Consider the following 18,013-nt stretch of genomic DNA (forward strand, 5'->3'; position numbering starts at 1 on the left):
TTGATCTCTATTATTTTGATTATTATTTATTTTATTTGAGATAATTTATGAAATTATATTTTTTTTTCAATTTCATTCTCATTCAACTTTTTAATTTGTAAGATTTGTTCCTCATTATTTTAATAAACTTGAAAAAATAAAATATTAATAAGTTATTTTCCAGCTCATTTTCCATAACATAACCAAACACTGGAAAGTGTTTTCCAACTTATTTTCCATTATACTACCAAACATCGGAAAATACTTTCCCGGAATTCACTTTCCCGGAATTCACTTTCCCCGGAATTCACTTTCCAAAAAAAAACTACTTTCCTGCAAACAAACGGGGCCTAAGTTAGGCTTGATAAAGGTTTGACCCTAATACTGCATTGATAATGTACTATTTTTTTTAATGTAAAATTTATATATTAAGAAATGTTATTCTCACCCTTTTTTGACACCACAAACGACACATTAATATAATATTTGTAGATAAAATTATGATTAAAATAATAAAGAGCGCAAAAACTTAATAAATGAATTATATATTTATGAAAAGGCAATTAAATCTAGATTCTAACCCAAAAAATGAATTAAAAAAACAAAAATTCTTTCTTTGATAAAAGAATCCTTACCAACCAAAAAAAATAATTAAAATTGGAAGTAACCTAAAAAAAAAAGGAAGGAAGGAAGTTGGAAAAAGCCTTGCCAACCACAGAAATAAATATGAGCTTGATAACATTACTATAATAAGCGCAAAATCATCTCCCCCTCCCCTCCATTGATACCCAAAAACCTGACATCAACTCTTCTCAAATTCTAAGCTGAACCCTGCCATCTCTCCCTATTATTTATATATGATCTTGTTTATAAGTGGAACTTGCTATTATTGCTAAGAAAAAAAAATAGTACTTTGTCATCTTACCTTAATTATAAACCGAATCCTAATTAAGAACCACAAAGCGCTCACTTCTTCCTCTGTTTGATCTTTTTTTTTTTTTTGTAAATCAAAATCATTTCTTTATGTACTGATTTTTTCCCCTTTCTCTCTTTCATTTTCTGGGTTTTCAATTTGGACCTTGGTTTTGTTTTATTTTTCATTTTCCAACCTCTGTAATGTCTCTGCTTTCTGCTCTCTTCTTGCTCTATATTGGGGTTTTGACGGCATCAGCGTTGTCTGATTGTCCTAACGAATCAGCTTTGTCTCTTCACCATATTCAATCTCAATGTCCTGTTTCGATCCCTCCAAATCCTCCTCTTCAGGTACGTTTCTCTCTGTTTGTTTTTTTGTGCTATTTTTAGTTATTTTTATTTTTAAGTTTGTGATTTGTGATGTATTTTATCTTCTTAGATTGGTGGTTATTTGTTGATTTTGTGATATTTTCATCTGGGCTACTTTGTTTTTGGCTGTGGATTAATGGGTTCTTGATGTTTTGATTTGATTTGATTTGATTTGTTATTTCATGCTGTTTCTTGTTATTCTATTTTTGTGTTTGATCTATTCTGCTGATGGGTTTTTATGTTTTTGCGGTTTTAGTTGCTAGGGCTTGTTGATTAATTGTAGATGAAATGTAAGGTTTAGATTTTTTGGCAAAATTTGTGAATTGGAATAGTAAATATTAATGGGTTGACTTTGTTTTTTATCACTTTTATTTCTTTTTTGTGTTGCAGCGGAATTTTTCACACTAAAGAAATATGAATTAGAATTTAGACTTTGAATGTTTTGCCTTTTCTTTTCTTTTCTAGAATGTTTGAATTCAACTCTTTTTTTCTTTTTTTTTTTGGAAGACTCGGCAGTAGTGGTTTGAATTTAATTGTTACTTATGGACCAAGGGAACTATCAAGTATTAATTGTATGGAGGCTGAGGCTACTCGTGTTTTTTAATTTTTGATTGTGTTGTGGAGCAAATGTGTTTTTCAGTTGGAGGGGTAATCCTAGACAACATTGTTCCGTTCTTTTATAGATTGTCAGTAGTTAAAACCTTATCCCAAGTTGCCACCTTTTTTCTAGTTTAGGATTTTCTTAGATCCTTTTGCCTTAAGATTCTATTTCATGTAAACATGAACCTAGCTAGTTCTTCCTGATAAGTTTTTGTACTGCTGCTTGTCTCTGTTTGAAACAGTAAGGTAAAAGAATGAACTTACAAGGGGGAGGGTCTACTTCTCTCTTGGAGCTAGTTCCATCATCTCCGCATATGAATATTCACTTTGACTCGTGCCTTAGCTATGTATTTATCTATCAGATCTTGTTCTATAGGCCTAGGAGGACCTATCCATTTGGAACCCCTCTGGGAAAATAAAGTTATCATTTTGAGCGAAATCAAAATCATTCTTTTTGTGGTTTGCTTGATATGGTGTATTTTTTTTTTCTTGTAGAAACACCTTAATATTATTTTTATCCATTTCCACTCTCTCTCTCTTTCCATGAGTGTTGAGAGAGGGGTGGGGATGAATGTAAATGTGTCACTATTCTTTGATATAGCATTTGTTTAGGAGCATGACTGCATACTACATTTTGTATGAGCAATGTAATAACAATGGAGAAATGGAGAAATTATCATAGCGAAACAGATTTTATGTATCAGCCAAATTTCTTGCAAGTGGACAAGAGGCATGTGATATGTTCAAGTTATTTTTCTATCTTGTGTAAATTGCTCGTAATTGATGGTTGACCGGTTCTATTCCTTGTTCTAAATCTTGAACTTGAATGTTTATACTGCTGCGGTATCCTACACCCCAAACAAACACATCCATAATAGTCAGTCCTGTTGAAGTAGATGGGAGAAGGGAAGCTGAACAGCACTGGTTGCTTGAGAAAGAGAAGAATTATTCTTCTTTTGTCTTTTGATATTTCCATTGTTGTTTTGTTCTTGTACTTTCCCTAAGATCATGTGGTCACTTGAAAACTATTGATGAAAGGCCTAATGCCTCAGTTTGGCTAGATTGAGGTATTGGGATAAAAACTCTTGTGTGAAAATTACTCAGTCAATTAACCTAGCACAGCTGTTGTGTTTGCATGCAACCTAGCATTTATTTTGCTAGATCGAGTTAGTGGGATAAAACTCAGTCTGACAGTAATAACTCATTTGCATAAGCTTGCACAGTTGTTGCACTGACATGCAAACTTTGCATGCAGTATTTGCTTTCCACCTTATTTATTGGTTTTGGCCTGATAAAACCTTGAAATTTATAAATAAGTTTTACGTTGAGGAGGTGGCTGTATGTGACCGGTACTCGCTTCTAATCAATTGAAACATACTTGAGTAGATTGTTGAACAATTATGGTTGATGTTGGGGTGCCTCGGCCTTTCCATAATCATTCCTTAATAGCTGAGCTGGACCATCTTGTACTTCTAAATATGAGGGGAAAAAACCCTGCCTTGTATGTGAATCAGATATGAAACACAACTTCCCTATTGGAAGCTCTCGTATGCTGCCCTCCTCTGGCAATTGCACTGGAAGACTATCCCTCCATAAAAAAAGGTTTGTGAGGGAGAGAAAAGAGAAAGAAGAGAGTTATGTGGTGTATTTGAGGCCCTGAGGGATAAAATAGAGAACAAGTTAAGGCATGGCAAGAGGATGACTGACTGAGGAAAAAAAGGAAGAGCAAAACAGGGTCATATGTTCTTATGACACATCAAGTGTAAATTCATATTTGAGGAATGAAAAGGAAATTGTGATTCCTTATCTTTTGGACTAAATTAATGGAAGTAAATCAAAGTCATAAATTCTTAGGACACTTCAGAAGTTTAAGTTCATTTGCAGCACAGAGCTCTGCTATGGGAGACATTAAAATTAGTTGTATCTCTGTAGTGCTTAAACCAGTTGATGAGTCATAAGATTGTCATAGCTCCTAGGTTCTCAGTGGAGTTCACATTGGTTATGGATCAGGACAGTCACAGTCTCACAGCATACTGTCAATTATCAGTGGACATGATTGACTGCATAGTTCTCTTTGAGAGGACCACACAGATGGGTCATGTAGTTCACCTATTTATTATGATTATTTAACAGTTTGTTTGAAATATATTCATGAATAGATTGAATTTGAATTGATTAAAATTATTGGTGTTTGTTTTTTTTAAAAAAAATTTGTGGGCAATTAAAAGTAAGGTAAAACTCACCATTCATTGGCAAATCATGAGTAGACACTTATGTTTATTTTTTAACCTCACTTCATTTGAGTTGCAATGCAATTCATTTGCAGTTTAATTCCAAAACCTTAAATTTGGTTAAAATAAATCCAAAACTATTCGTTTTGTGTGAATTCATGGGAATTCAAAACAAGGTTAAAAATTTGGTTGGTTGTTTATTGAAGATGAGTGGTTTACTCGAGGCATTGTGCTAATTGTATGCTTAGCTCTTAGGTTATTTTCGTTTAACATTTCTTCAAAATAAAATTTGGACTGTCCCCAAGATCTTGTTGCTCATTTTTTATGTATATGCAATTCGAAAGAACTTATAAATTCCATTTCGTAATTTTTCCCTGCTCTGCCATCTTGTTCGTGTAACTTGTAATAAAAGTCATGGCATGATCTAGACTTGCATGTAATGATTTTGGCGTCATGCTTTATGATCTAGTCCAGTTTTCTGGCTTTTGTACCCGCATATTTTATGCTTTCATTTCTCAGATATTACTAGTGTAATCAGTATACGGTCTGGTCTGTATTTGATTGATTCCTATAATTCAAGCTTTGTATTAGTTTCCAGTGCTGAACTACATACTTTTGTCAATAGGTGGATGGGAAATTCCTGGACAGAGCCTTGACTTCAAAACAGAGGAATGCTTATACTTCTGTACTGTTTTATGCTTCATGGTGTCCTTTCTCACGCAGTATGCTTCTTAAATTTGAAATGCTTAGTTCCATGTTCCCTCAAATCAAACATTTGGCTCTTGAACAATCTTCAGCTCACCCAAGGTGAGACACCTCTCATCTTTGTGAATGATATGCTTGTAGTGGCTTACGATTAGTTCCTCAAAGCCTAGTTAAAACTTGGTTCTTTTTAGTTGTCATCACTTGATACTCATTGAACTTTTTATTGATTTCTTGTTGGAGGTCTCTCTCCAATACCAACCATCTTTGGCCAAGTTATCCTGTATTTTGTCTAGTGATATCAATGCCATGTCTTTTTTCGCAGTATATTTTCAAGATATGGAATCCACAGCCTGCCTTCAATATTAATAGTCAACCAGACATCAAAGTTGCAGTATAGGGGGCCAAAGAACCTTCAATCTCTTGCTCAGTTTTATAAAAAAACAACAGGTAAATGTGTTCTTCCATGCCAAAGATATGTGTATATTCTTGCTGAGCTCACTTCCCTTCTTTGCTTCCACCATCTAATATGCATTGATCTCATGGACTTAATGTTGCAAGATTCACACACGGAGTGCTTTATTAAATTGTAGTCAATGGTCAACCTTGCAGCACATTAGAAATTGTCCAAGGGTTAACTAGTGCCCTGATTTCCAGCAACATACAATAGTTGAGTCATCAATTTATAAATCCTGTTTCTAACCTAGCCATCTGTGATTCAGGACTGGAACCAGTTCAACATTTTACCAAAGATGATGATGACTCTACTAGCACAGAGGGACGTGAACAAACTATCATGCAGCCATGGAACAGGCCATCCTTGGAGGATATAATAAAAAGTGAACCCTACTTGGTACTGGCTACATTGTTTCTCTGTTTCAGGGTGCTGCTACTGTATGTATATCCAAAAGCGTTATCACATATCAAGGCTTTCTATGTCTGTTATGTGCCACATTTCAACTTGGAAATATTTGGCGAGACAAGCCAATTATTTGGGCGTATCCTTCACATGGTCGATGTCAGGAGGATTTGGACTAAGCTGAGATTATTCAAGACCAGAAATTTCCATGAACGAGCAAAAAATTTCCGGGTTTGGGCGTCTTCACTGGCTTCTGTTTCTTTGGGTGAATCTTCTGCATCAGCTAGGTCACAATCCTGAGGCATATCCTGGTTTCCCTTGGGACATAAATCAAGGTAGGAAAGGCTTACTGTTAACTAGTGTATTACAAATAGTTTTAATGTTCTGGGACCATGTGTTCTCTCGCTCACTCGTGTTAAAATTTGACTACTATTAGCGTTGTTGATGATGATAATGATAGCTGAAACCATCGATGCTTGTCCTAGTTTTGGGAGGAAGCGATCAGGCATGTAAATTTGAGAACAGCTTTCCTTTTGTAATTTTTTTCCTTTGTATATTATTGTCATTTGGAGGAACATTTTGACAAGATGAACGCAAGTATACTGTGTGCTCTTTCTCTTTGCCTCGCTAATGGTAACTTGATGTCAAGAGATACGAAAGAGAAGAAGACTATATAGGTTTGTGATTAGACCGAAAGATCAAACCCAAGGAAGAAAGATACTTCAAAGTACATTGTTCCGTTGAAGTTATATTTTGACCTCAGCAATGTAGTCTGAACGCTCATGATGCGTCTTTCCCAATGATTGTGCTTTGCCTTTACTGGCGAAGAACCTCTGCTCTGGCATCATTTATGTCATGCGGCTGGCTGGACTTTTTTAGCCAGTGCTACATTTGGAGGAAGTGTTTTTCTTCTTTGTAATTGGATAACTATTCGAAGAGAGAGGGAGGGAGATTTTGATGTCAAAGTTTTCATACCATTGGTATGCTTTCTTATTATTATTTCGATGATGTGATTGTGATATCACGAGCTAACGAAGAGTAAGATGTTTTTTCTCCTCTCATTATCCCCCTCCTTGAATTCATTAAAATGAGGGGTTATTTTTTCAAAATTCTAACTGGTCTCAGAGTATGAATACAAAGACTGATTATATATAAGAAGAATATATCACTTCTAATATACTTTATCTAAGGTAAGCTATATTATTTATTTGTTTGATATAGACTAAGATATTATTGTATTTTCTAATTGTTGGTGTTTTAAGATTTAAATTTGGTTCCCTAGTAGACTGATCCAGACTTTATGAGTCAAATCTATTCGTTTCAAAGTTAAAACATATTTTTTATATTTTTTATATTGGGAATGCATCTTATGTATAAGTTTATAATTTTTGATATTTAAAGAAATAAAATAAGTTTTTTGAACTAATTACTAAATTCAAGAATGCATGTAAAAACAAAAGATTATTTTTGTGATTTTTTAATATGCTAAAATATACAAATATAATTTATTTTTGAGAGACTTGGCCATAGCAAATTAAGAATGGTTTTGTATTTTTTTGAATTTTTTTAAAAAATTAAGAAAATAAAAGTTAAAATTCAAGTTACGACAATATAGAGGAACTGCCAATATATAATTAATTTAAAAAAATTTAATTATGATTTTATAATTCTACAATCTATTTCTGTAAAATTGCAGCCTGTGAACGCTTCCAATGGAGTGATTTTCTTAGGTGGGCCGTCCTACAGGCGTCTTTATTGAATCTCTTTTGGGGCATCAACTTCGCATTTAATTTTCATCTACTCCCAAGATTTTTTTTCCATTTCCAAGAACGTATGTGGCACTGTTCAAAACCATTTATATAATTAAATTCTCCTTTTTATTATTTATGGTTTTGCTTGCAAGCCACGTATACATCCATGGTGAGTCAAATATTTTATTTAATACGTAGGCAAGTTTTCCTTCTCCAATAAGCCAAGAGTGGAATGGTTCCGCCCATTCAGGAAATGCACACTTGTTTTTGTCCACGTTTTTCTTTTTTTTATTTATATGATATGAATATCTGTATCAGTTTGTGTATATTTTGAATGATTTTATAATTCTGAAGTTAATTATTATATAAGTCTCTAGTGATTTGAGATTTATGAGATTTAAACTGGTGACTTTTAGAAAGCAAATCTATGGTTTGATTAATTGAGCTACATCATTCAGGGCTTTTGTCCACATATTTTTTTTTTCCTATTAAAGTAGGTGTTTGGATCATCTTACGTGCATCTTGATTAATCCAAATCTCCAGTGGCCTTGAGGTTTGTGATACTCGAACTGGTAACCTCTAAAAAACAAACCCAGGATCTGACCAGTTGATCTACAACCCTTAAAATTTTGTCCACGTGTTTTTTTATTATAATAAAAATTGTTTTTTTTAAGTATTTTATTAAAAGAATTAATTTAATATATTTATAAATCATATATATTTTTAAAACGCTCTCAAATGTAATTTCAAAACACAAAAACAAGCATTGCTTTAAATATTTAAATTTGCAGCCATTGCTCATTCCACACTAGATTTATTATATGAGCTATGATGTTCAAGGATTTAAATCTTATTTTTATCCTAAATAAATAAAATCAGATTTTATAAACAAATATAATTAAAGTATAATCTTTCGAATTAGAATCAGATTGTTAGTTAATATATAAAAAGAAACTATATGACAATATAAGAGGCCCAGAAAAGTATTTTCAAGTATCTTAATAATGTTCAACACTGAATGCAAAAGGTTTACCGGTTCCAAAATGAACTTGTTAGATGTATAAGGATCTGCAGTTGATAAGTATCCTTGGAAGATAAAGAACACTTAAATTATATATACCATTTAGCAATATACTATATAGTTGGCTTATGTTGGAAGTCGGATTAAGTTTTTATTAAACATACAAAAAAAAAACATTTGGGAATTGCTAATATTTTTCGAATAAAAAAAATAAACCATGTAGAAATTAACTTGATGTGATCTGTTCAGCTTGATAAGTCCAAAGATAATTTGGATGTCCGGTAAAACCAGACTCACAAAAACTGAAGACAACATTTCTTAAAAAAAATAATATTGAAACGAAAACATATTGAATTGATTCGGGTCAACTCAGGTGAAGCTATCAATCATCGATTTAGATCATGAAACCATGATAACCTCATATAAAACAAATCAAAATAAATTATGAAACTCAATCTCCTATCAACTCAATGTTGAAGAATGAAATTGAAAAATAACAAAAATATTTTACTTGAGTTAACTTGCCAAACTTATAACCTGGTTCATAAGATTAAAATAATCTCGTAGAAAATATATACAAAAACCACTTTAAAATAAAAAATCAACTAGAAATAAAATATTTTCTCGAACTGAGATCTATTTTTCTAAGCACTTTCAATGTAAAATAAAAAAAAAACCTTTTAATTTGAACTCCCTCGTTATATGGAACTATTTAGCATAAAATTCGATCATTTAAATGACTATAATAGTTGCCAATGATAATTTTTTTACCTTTATACTAATTATAAGTACTGTTTCCAAGATTTATTTTAACCAACCACCTTTCTGATATGATTATAGATATGTTTGTTAATATGATAAAATGAGATTGAAATTGCATTTTGTTCCAATACTAATTTTGAAAGTTTTTTATCAATCAACAGAAACCATAGTTCTACCTAGATAATACTAAAAAAAAATCTAAAAAAAACTATAATTTATAACTTTTTTAAAATATATTTCTTCATAAATAACGGCAAAAACTACCCCACCCCAAGATAAACACAGATCTGACCCTATAATCATGTGAAATTTAGGCACATTTGTCCACTCTACAACCATCAAAATTGCAAAACTTTAGATAACTTTGACACAAAAGGCTAATAAAGATTAATTAAAGAAACCACCAGCCTATGGACAGTTGTATGGAAGCTTTCACTTTCAACTTCACCCTTTTCTCTTCAAAAACCTACCCTATCGCTTTCATTCCAAGCAAACTTCTACAAGCAACCGACGGCACTCTTCTTTCTTTTTTCCCATCTTTCCCTGCCATGGCCATGAGAGCGAGACCATTGAAGGAATCTCCAACAAAAACCATCCCATCTTTCTCCATCTCTCTCTCTCTCTCTCTCTAGAAATGTTCATAGGCCCCAAGAGGAACGTCTGTGTGACCGTATCTTAACTCTTACAGCTGCCCAAATTTTATCCAAAGTGACAATATAGTAATCAAACTTGGTAGATTAGATTATTTAACAAACCAATATAAGATTGAAAAGAAATATCGAGGAAGCCTATCAGGCAAGGCATTCTATTCTCCGACGTGGGCCCAAATGGACCACCATACAATTGGTCATCTTAGGGGAGGATTAGCCTTCATAGAGCAAACTCAGACTTTACAGCAAGAGGAGACCGTGGAGCGGTGGTATTACACATCATGAAGATTCCACGCATCACTCCATGACTGCCTACCGTCCTAGCTTGATCAAATAATTGGACCCCCCCAAATTTTCCACCATAAGAGCGTACTTAATTGCCCTTATATATTAGAGCACTCTAGCCCTTCCTTTTGATCCATTTCTACTTCCAAGAGAACAACTTTCCATCTATGAGATGGATCTTGAAGAGTGGGAGCTACTACCCCATGATGGGTTCATTGATTACCATGAAGATGGTGAGAAGAAGACTTTTGGGGCAAGCAAACGTAGTAGTAGTCCTAATCCCAAAGCCATGTTCGACATGAACTACTTCATGTGCCCGTCTTCTCCGCCAAAACATTCTAGGGTGGTTCCTAATCAACTTGTTCCAGTTCATATTCAGTTGGAGCCACCAACAAAAACTAGCAAGGATGTCCCAGAAGATCATGTAATCTCCAAAAAAGATGTGGTCTCCATGGTACCTATCGACCTAAGCGCTGTGGTTCCCTCTGTGACCATGCCAGAAGTCAAAGAAGCTGATCAAGACTCAGTTTCTCAAGTTTTCTTCAAGAAAATGAAGGAAAATGAATTTGTCGACATGAAATTGGACTCTCCAAAGTCCTCAAACACCAAGGGTGGTTTCGCACCCCCTCAAATTGATGCTGGTTCTACTTTTAACTTTGAAGACAAAAGTGATCATCAGGGGTATACAGGTGATCAGGTCCTGGAGACCACCAAGATTAGTTCTCCAAGGATCAAGAGCACTGAAAACGAAAATAGTACAAAAAAGGAGGTGAACTGGGAGGAGAATAGTAGTGGCTTGAATTTATGGAAGTTGAGCTTAACTGGGATTGGTGCTATTTGCACTTTTGGTGTTGCAGCTGCTACCATCTGTATTTTCATTTTTGGAAATCAGCAAAGAAACAAGCAGCAACAACAGAACCAAAAGCTGAGCTTCCAGATTTACACTGATGACAAGGTTTGGATTTTTTCCTTTTCTTTTTAATTTGTCACTCTTCCTATTTCTAATTAATCCATGGATCCTATGATTAGTTTGATTTCCGCATGATTTTGTGGAATGCTTAATCTGATTTGATTTCTCCTTGTTTTCCATTAAGTAAATATTTTAGATCATATAAACTGAAGATCAAGTAATGACACGCAGCATGATCATTTCTATGTTTCTTGCTATTCATTTGTATCTTAACACATTTTGAAAATAATTAATGAAATGCAGCATGATCAAAAAAAAAAATTCCTCTGCAATATAGTTTTTAAAAGAAGGGATTTGGATTTAAAGGAATCTTATTAGGAAAAAAATGCGATTACTTAATCTGCTACCAAGATCACTTTCACATTCATGAACACTGCTTAAAAGCTAATGAATCACAAACTGTTGTCACAGAGGATTAAGCAAGTGGTCCACCATGCAACAAAATTGAATGAAGCAATTTCAGCAGCCAGAGGAGTTCCTATCGCTAGAGCTCACATTACCTATGGCGGCTACTACAATGGTCTTTGAAGCAAAAATGCCTACCAAAAAAATCCCAGTTGTTCCCTAGCGGCAATTGTGGTGGTGGATCTGCCACGCTAGTTTACAAGGTTCTTATATAGGGTTGTCTCCATCTTTTTGTACATAAAAATATATGTGATGTTCGTGTAGATAGCAGGTTCCTGTGAATCCTGTCTGTATCGGAGATTCCTTGTGCTTATGTGTAGGAGCCACTTGTTTGACGTTGGTATCTTATATGTGCGCGTCACAGCACTAGCTAAAAGTTTGTATTGGGATTCATGAACCAAGTAATTCTGTGCTGGTCTAGCAATGCTTAAACACCGATGAACGCATTAAGCAATAAAGTAAACCAGAGCTATGCATTATTATACAAAGCAAGACCCAGTATGCGATATGATCTTCCATCCACCACTATACTTTGACAAAGTAAAGGTTGAGTCTTGTTGCATACATGGGTTTCCCTTTTCTTATATGATTCTTGAGAGGGAGGTGGTGGTGGAGGCATGTCAGCTAATTATGACATCAAAATTTTGATAAAATCTATTAGTGTTAGCTGCAATGTCTTGTCTTATTTCTATCAGTTAGTTGGCTTCTGCCGTCAGAGAGCTCTTGTCCCTCAATGCCTAGTTGCTTCATTATAGACTGCATCTGCGGGCTTAGTGGCCATGATGGATTAAGCTTAGATTGCGCCTAATCACGAGCTCTCGAGTCTTTAAGATGATATTCTTAGGGCGGGCGTGATAAGAAAACAGAAGAATGACTGATTGAACAACACAACAATCCAAACAAAAGAGATTTTTTGAGTCATGACCACCTGTTTAAATCGGGCCGGGGGGGGGGGGGGGGGGTGGTGGGGGGTGGGGTGGGGCTCACTAGGAATATCAGTGATGTGGAAGGCCTTTCTGGAACATTTGCTGGGTACCATGTACTAGTGAGGAGGAACATGGACACTGCTTGCTAACGTTGGTTTGCTTAGAGAAAGACCTATAGTTATGAGACCCGTTTAGATTGATATTGATGTCCTTAAAGAATGAATTATATGGGTTGATTTAGATTAACATAGTTTTTTTAATATTGAATAAAAAATATTTGAGGTTTAATATCATATTTAAAATAATTAAAAAATAATTTATGTGAATATTCAAAAGTTTTAAACCCAGCCTGGTTCTAGGCCCGGGTCACTCTGGTCAACCCTAATTTTTTTATAAATCAAAATGATGTTGTTTTGGTTAAAAAAATAAATATTCAATGAGTTGCAACCAGGTTTTGACCGGGTCTTGCGGGGTCAACTGGGTCACTGGATCAACCCGTTGGATTAGACAGGTTTTTTACTTCCCTTATTTTTTTAAACCCGACCCGGTTTTAACCTCGGGTCATCCTGGTCCCGAGTCGACCTGTCAAGTCAGGCCGGGTTTTAAAACTATAAGATGTTGGCTATTAATATTGCAAATAATAAAATTTAAAATATTAGTTCAAATTTTTTTTTATCAAATATTAAAAAGATAATTTTTTTTCTTCTTTTAAATTGAAGTATTTAAATTAAAATTTTTTTTTATCTCATATTAAAAAACATAATTTTTTTTTATAAATACACATATATACTAATAAACTTTCAATTTCACATTAAAAAAATAAAAAGAGAATATATAATTAAAAAGAAGATTGGATGGAATAATAAAAAACCTCTTATTGCTTCCTACATACAAAGCAACACTATACTTTCTAGACTTTTTATTGTTGTTAGTAATTTGTTTTTAATACTTAGCCTGTTTGAAAGTGTAGTTACAGTTATTTTTCAAAGTGTTTTTCATGCTGAAATACAATAAAATAATATTTTTTTATTTTTAAAAAATTATTTTTAAGATCAGCACATCCAAACGATTCAAAACATATAAAAAAATTAATTTTTAAAAACGCGGGTTGCCTCGTGTTTCCAAACGGGCTCTTACACTAAAACCACTATTTTAACTCCTTAAATTAAATTAATTTTGTAGCAATCAAGCTCTGTATTCATGAATTTATTTTTTGGTTTGCTGGAAAAAAAACAATTTAAAAATAAAATCTTTGCCAGGCTGTAATCAAGACTACTATATGTTACCGGGATACCAAGTCAACCTATCGTGTCAAGTGGGATAACCATGAGAAAAACCTTCACAGTGATATCTTTTTTCCAAAATTATTAATTCTGAAAATTAGCAGATAGATATTTTCAGCACGTGCTTGGAATATTCATTTCTTGATTTTTTTTTTTATTTTTTTCCACGTCAAACACAATTATTGATCACAGCTGGTCAGTTCGATGAAACATCTTTCTCTCTCATACCTAATTTCCTCCAGGAGATAAGATAGAGAAAAGTGGACCAATCCTGTCAGACAACAAGATTCTAAGTCGGTTGATGATTTTCGTTATTTTTTAAAATATTTTTTATTTATAAATATATTAAAATAATAACTTTTTATTTTTTAAAAATAATTTTTAATATCAGCGTATCTATTAAAAAATATTAATTTAAAAAAATTCAAATTAAAAAAGCAAAAATAAAAAGAGCATGAATCTTGTAAGAAAAAGGAGGGAGAAAACAAAGAAAAGGTTGTGCAAGTACAATATTGACCCCGCCATAAAATATAATTATATTCACATGGGCAGCGCCCATCTTGGTTATTTGTGTGTGGAGTCAGTTTTTTTATATATAATTAAAATATATAAAAAATAGATTTAAAATGAATTTCTTTCATTTCAAAACAATATTGCAAGTCAATGAGCTGTCATGTTAACGTTTAAGCTGGGACAAGGTCCACGTAGCTTTGTTACCAAACCCTCAATGTTTACTAGTCGTTTTGAAAGACGTGTTTGAAAGACGTGTTGTTGGGGCTTGTTTAGTGTTATGGTTAAAATATTATTTATTTATATTTTATATTTTTTCTAAAAATTATTTTATTATTTTAATATATTTATAAAAAAAAACAATTTGAATGTATTGATTTTTTATTTTTTTTAAGTGCAAGCTCGTTTGTGTCTTTTTATAGTTCGGCTCATGTGAAAAAAGAGGAATAAGCAATCATAAAGAAAAATGCTGCAATCATACGAGAGTGTCGAGCACACAGAAGCCCTCATGAGAATCCACACTGTAACATACACAGGAAGAACGCTCGCAAATCACCTTACTTGGCAGTGAAAATAAACATAGATTTGCTTGGGGAGGAGGAGCAAAATCGAGAGGAAGAGGAGAGGTGGATGCTTTTCTTTATCTAGAGAAACTCATGGTGTAAGCTTTGCATGTTTATCCTCTGATGAATTTACCTTCTTATCTTCACTCGCTCAACGGTTGAAGAACATAGCAATGGGTTTTCCTTCTTCTTGTAAATACAGAAAGGAGAGCTGTCAAAGAAAATACAGATGGAGGACAACTGTTCTTTCATGTTCAGACAATCAGCCATGGACTCACGAACAGGGTTTCAAGTTGAACAGTGACAAAATTCAATTATAAAGCCAAATTGCTTGAGTTTTTTCTTCCGTCTATATATACTATTGGAGATGCCCAGAAAGGAGAGCTGTCAAAGAAAATACAGATGGAGGACAACTGTTCTTTCATGTTCAGACAATCAGCCATGGACTCACGAACAGAGTTTCAAGTTGAACAGTGACAAAATTCAATTATAAAGCCAAATTGCTTGAGTTTTTTCTTCTGTCTATATATACTATTGGAGATGCCCTCATGTTAGGTCTCTGAAATTGCTATTAATGCATAATTAGATTTCCGAAGCAGATGTTTTGTTCATGTTAATCATGCGCTCAGCCGCACAATATTTCTCACATGGATTAGCATAATTCCCAATCCAAATCCAAGTTTTAAAACCTGTTCTTCTCCGAATTTAAATCTACAGTGTTAGCCAAAATCGCACCTAGGTGAAATGCCTATTCCCAGAAACAGTATCCCTTTTCCATACATTTCTAACAATCATTAATGGAAAGGCTAACCCTCAGTCTGCGCCTTTCATGGTAAGAAATCTCAGCCAAAACAACAACACATTCATAACAGGAAGACAAAAACACCACCCAAGCTAGCTCTTCTTAAGAAGAACGAAGAGGTAATAAGGCCTCAGAATTGCAGAATGTCAACAAGACTCTTTCAGTCCCGAAAGATGGTATTTGGTGACTGATATCATCATCAGCCCCTAGCAATAAACTTAAACAAATCAGCAAGCAAACCATAAGCACTGATCCAAACCCAACAATGCGGCCTGAGGTATGAATGCCCACGCCACACAACATTCATGGATTTAGCTTGCAGGACAGTGAGTTCTCACCAAAAGGGCACCAACCATTTTGAACACCCTTTTAATTTTTATTTTAAATCTTAGTTGTGGGTTTCGCGAGACGTTAATATGTTTTCTTTATATTTTTTTAATCATTTTTCTTTTAAAATTTGATACATCTACTCTTGTTTTCTATTAAAAAAAATTTATCTAATATATATTTTTTTAAAAAAAAAGAAGAAGCTTGCAGCAACTGTTTCTTACTACTTTTATTTTCCATGTGTATAGCGTTCTCTTAGGTAAGCCCGAAGGAGAAGAAACCATTCTCTATGGCTCTCAAGGGATTGAATTTCTTATACATAAAGAATCTAGAATTCGGATACTAGAAAAGGCAAATCTATATGCAATTCTAAGCAGATGATACTTACGTAAAATGAAAGATAACAAAAGAATTCATCAGTAGTTACAAGAAAAGATAATTGAAGCCACAAACAAATAAATCAAATCAATTATAATACAAAATAATAATTGGTTACAACAATCTGAATCTTTTTGATCAATTCGTCATAAAGATCAAGAACAATGAAAATCCCAAGTAAAACACTCTCATATATCCCCGTCCCTCAATTCTCATCCATGCAAACAAATCCCTGTACTGTTTGGGACGAAAGGGCTTCAAACAAATAAATGAGCATATACCATGCCAAAAAGAGAGAAAAAAAAAACAATAAATAATGCATAATCTTACATTCAGAAAAGAAGCCCAAATGCAAGAGCAACAAGAGAAGCAAAAGCAGCTGGTACAAAAGTAGTGGCATCAGAGGTAGGGCTAGGAGCAGGGGCATCTGCTGCTGCTACATCTTGGACTGCTGAAACGGCCATAAGCACAACCATGATAGCCAAAAATACTCTCATCTTCAACGCCTCCATTGTGATAAATAAATTATCTTGCTGCAAGATGAGAAAACCAATGTGTGGAGGCGCAAAAAGAAAGAATGGCAAGGAGGCGAGCAACACAGAGAACTCAGACAACGGCTAGTGGGATGACACGATTAGGGCTGGCAGGTTAATGCTTTATGTAGTTGTTGGCGAGGAGACAAGAGTGGGTGTTACCTGCTGGGTGCAGGCTGGCCTGAAGGACTGTTGATGGCGAGCACATGCAAATGGTTACCTTTTGAGACAAAAGTCATTTTTTTATTGCACAAAGTTGGAACCGAGCTTTGTGGTCTGCCATACAGCTGTTGCGAACGATTTTGTGGCCATGTTTTGAGGGCGGCGCCAACTCTTTTTATGATCGTAGTTTAAAAAAAATAAATTTTAAAAAATAACATAGTTATTTAGATTTATATATTGTTTTGTAAATATTATGGTTGAGATTAGATTTGTGTATAATAATATATATATATATATATATATATATATATATATAATATTTAGTTGTAGTTGTTGTTTGAAAGTGTTTTGATATATTTTAATTGCATCAAAAGAATTTATTTTATTTTTAAAAAATTATTTTTATATCAATGCATTAAAATGATTTGAAATATTAAAAAATTAATTTAAAGTAAAGAAAAAAATAAAAATAAAATTTAAATTTTGAAAAAAATATTTTTGAAATGAAAAAAAAATAAAATTTTACAAACTCAATTAAAAAAATATATAAAAACTGCTTTATAAAAACTATGTTTTAAATTAAATTTTTTTGATAAATTCCATGATATAAAACATAATTTGATGTAATACCAAACACCTGTATTTTTTGCATTTCAAATATAAAAACAGGTGTGATGTTTAACTACGCCTTCTTTCTCCTTTTTCAGAAAAAAAACAAATTGGCATTTTCATTTTTTTTCTTAAATTCTTTAATTGAAAATCTTGAATTCCAATAAGGACATGCTCTGTGGTTCTTATTCATGTTGGTCAGAGAAAATATGGATTCGGTATCTTTGGTACATGATATTTTTATCTTATATATATATATATATATATATATATATATATATATATATATATATATAATTAAAGTACACGATTTTAGAGTGTTAAAATTTTTGGATTATATGATTTGATGGAAATGAGAGCAGTAGGCGATCTGGGATTAAGGTTGTTAAATCTTTTGCTATTGATTTATATATGTTTTAATTGG

The 18,013-nt window shown here is 33.3% G+C and overlaps 3 protein-coding genes, 1 long non-coding RNA gene and 1 other non-coding gene across 5 annotated transcripts; 3 read left to right on the plus strand and 2 right to left on the minus strand.

Moving 5' to 3' along the window:
* The first annotated feature begins 718 nt into the window (after positions 1–718).
* LOC133668588 (5'-adenylylsulfate reductase-like 7) lies at positions 719–6,238 on the plus strand. The gene is made up of 4 exons (XM_062088535.1): positions 719–1,242; positions 4,717–4,898; positions 5,119–5,243; positions 5,516–6,238. The coding sequence occupies exons 1-4, from the start codon at positions 1,096–1,098 to the stop codon at positions 5,950–5,952; spliced, it is 891 nt and encodes a 296-aa protein (XP_061944519.1). The 5' UTR covers positions 719–1,095; the 3' UTR covers positions 5,953–6,238.
* A 3,786-nt stretch (positions 6,239–10,024) lies between these two features.
* On the plus strand, positions 10,025–11,984 carry LOC133668520 (uncharacterized). The gene is made up of 2 exons (XM_062088424.1): positions 10,025–11,076; positions 11,503–11,984. The coding sequence occupies exons 1-2, from the start codon at positions 10,294–10,296 to the stop codon at positions 11,617–11,619; spliced, it is 900 nt and encodes a 299-aa protein (XP_061944408.1). The 5' UTR covers positions 10,025–10,293; the 3' UTR covers positions 11,620–11,984.
* Positions 11,985–14,433: 2,449 nt separating this feature from the next.
* Positions 14,434–15,433, plus strand: LOC133706318 (uncharacterized). The gene is made up of 2 exons (XR_009844491.1): positions 14,434–14,876; positions 14,981–15,433. It is a non-coding gene; the product is annotated as an uncharacterized LOC133706318 (long non-coding RNA).
* Positions 15,434–15,705: 272 nt separating this feature from the next.
* On the minus strand, positions 15,706–15,786 carry LOC133668869 (small nucleolar RNA SNORD96 family). Its single transcript, XR_009833823.1, has one exon. It is a non-coding gene; the product is annotated as a small nucleolar RNA SNORD96 family (small nucleolar RNA).
* A 560-nt stretch (positions 15,787–16,346) lies between these two features.
* LOC133706316 (arabinogalactan protein 13-like) lies at positions 16,347–17,116 on the minus strand. The gene has a single exon (XM_062131822.1). The coding sequence runs from the start codon at positions 16,795–16,797 to the stop codon at positions 16,618–16,620; it is 180 nt and encodes a 59-aa protein (XP_061987806.1). The 5' UTR covers positions 16,798–17,116; the 3' UTR covers positions 16,347–16,617.
* Positions 17,117–18,013: the final 897 nt, after the last annotated feature.

The sequence above is a fragment of the Populus nigra genome, chromosome 11 (assembly GCF_951802175.1).
Source record: "Populus nigra chromosome 11, ddPopNigr1.1, whole genome shotgun sequence".
NCBI classification, from domain to species: Eukaryota; Viridiplantae; Streptophyta; class Magnoliopsida; order Malpighiales; family Salicaceae; genus Populus; species Populus nigra.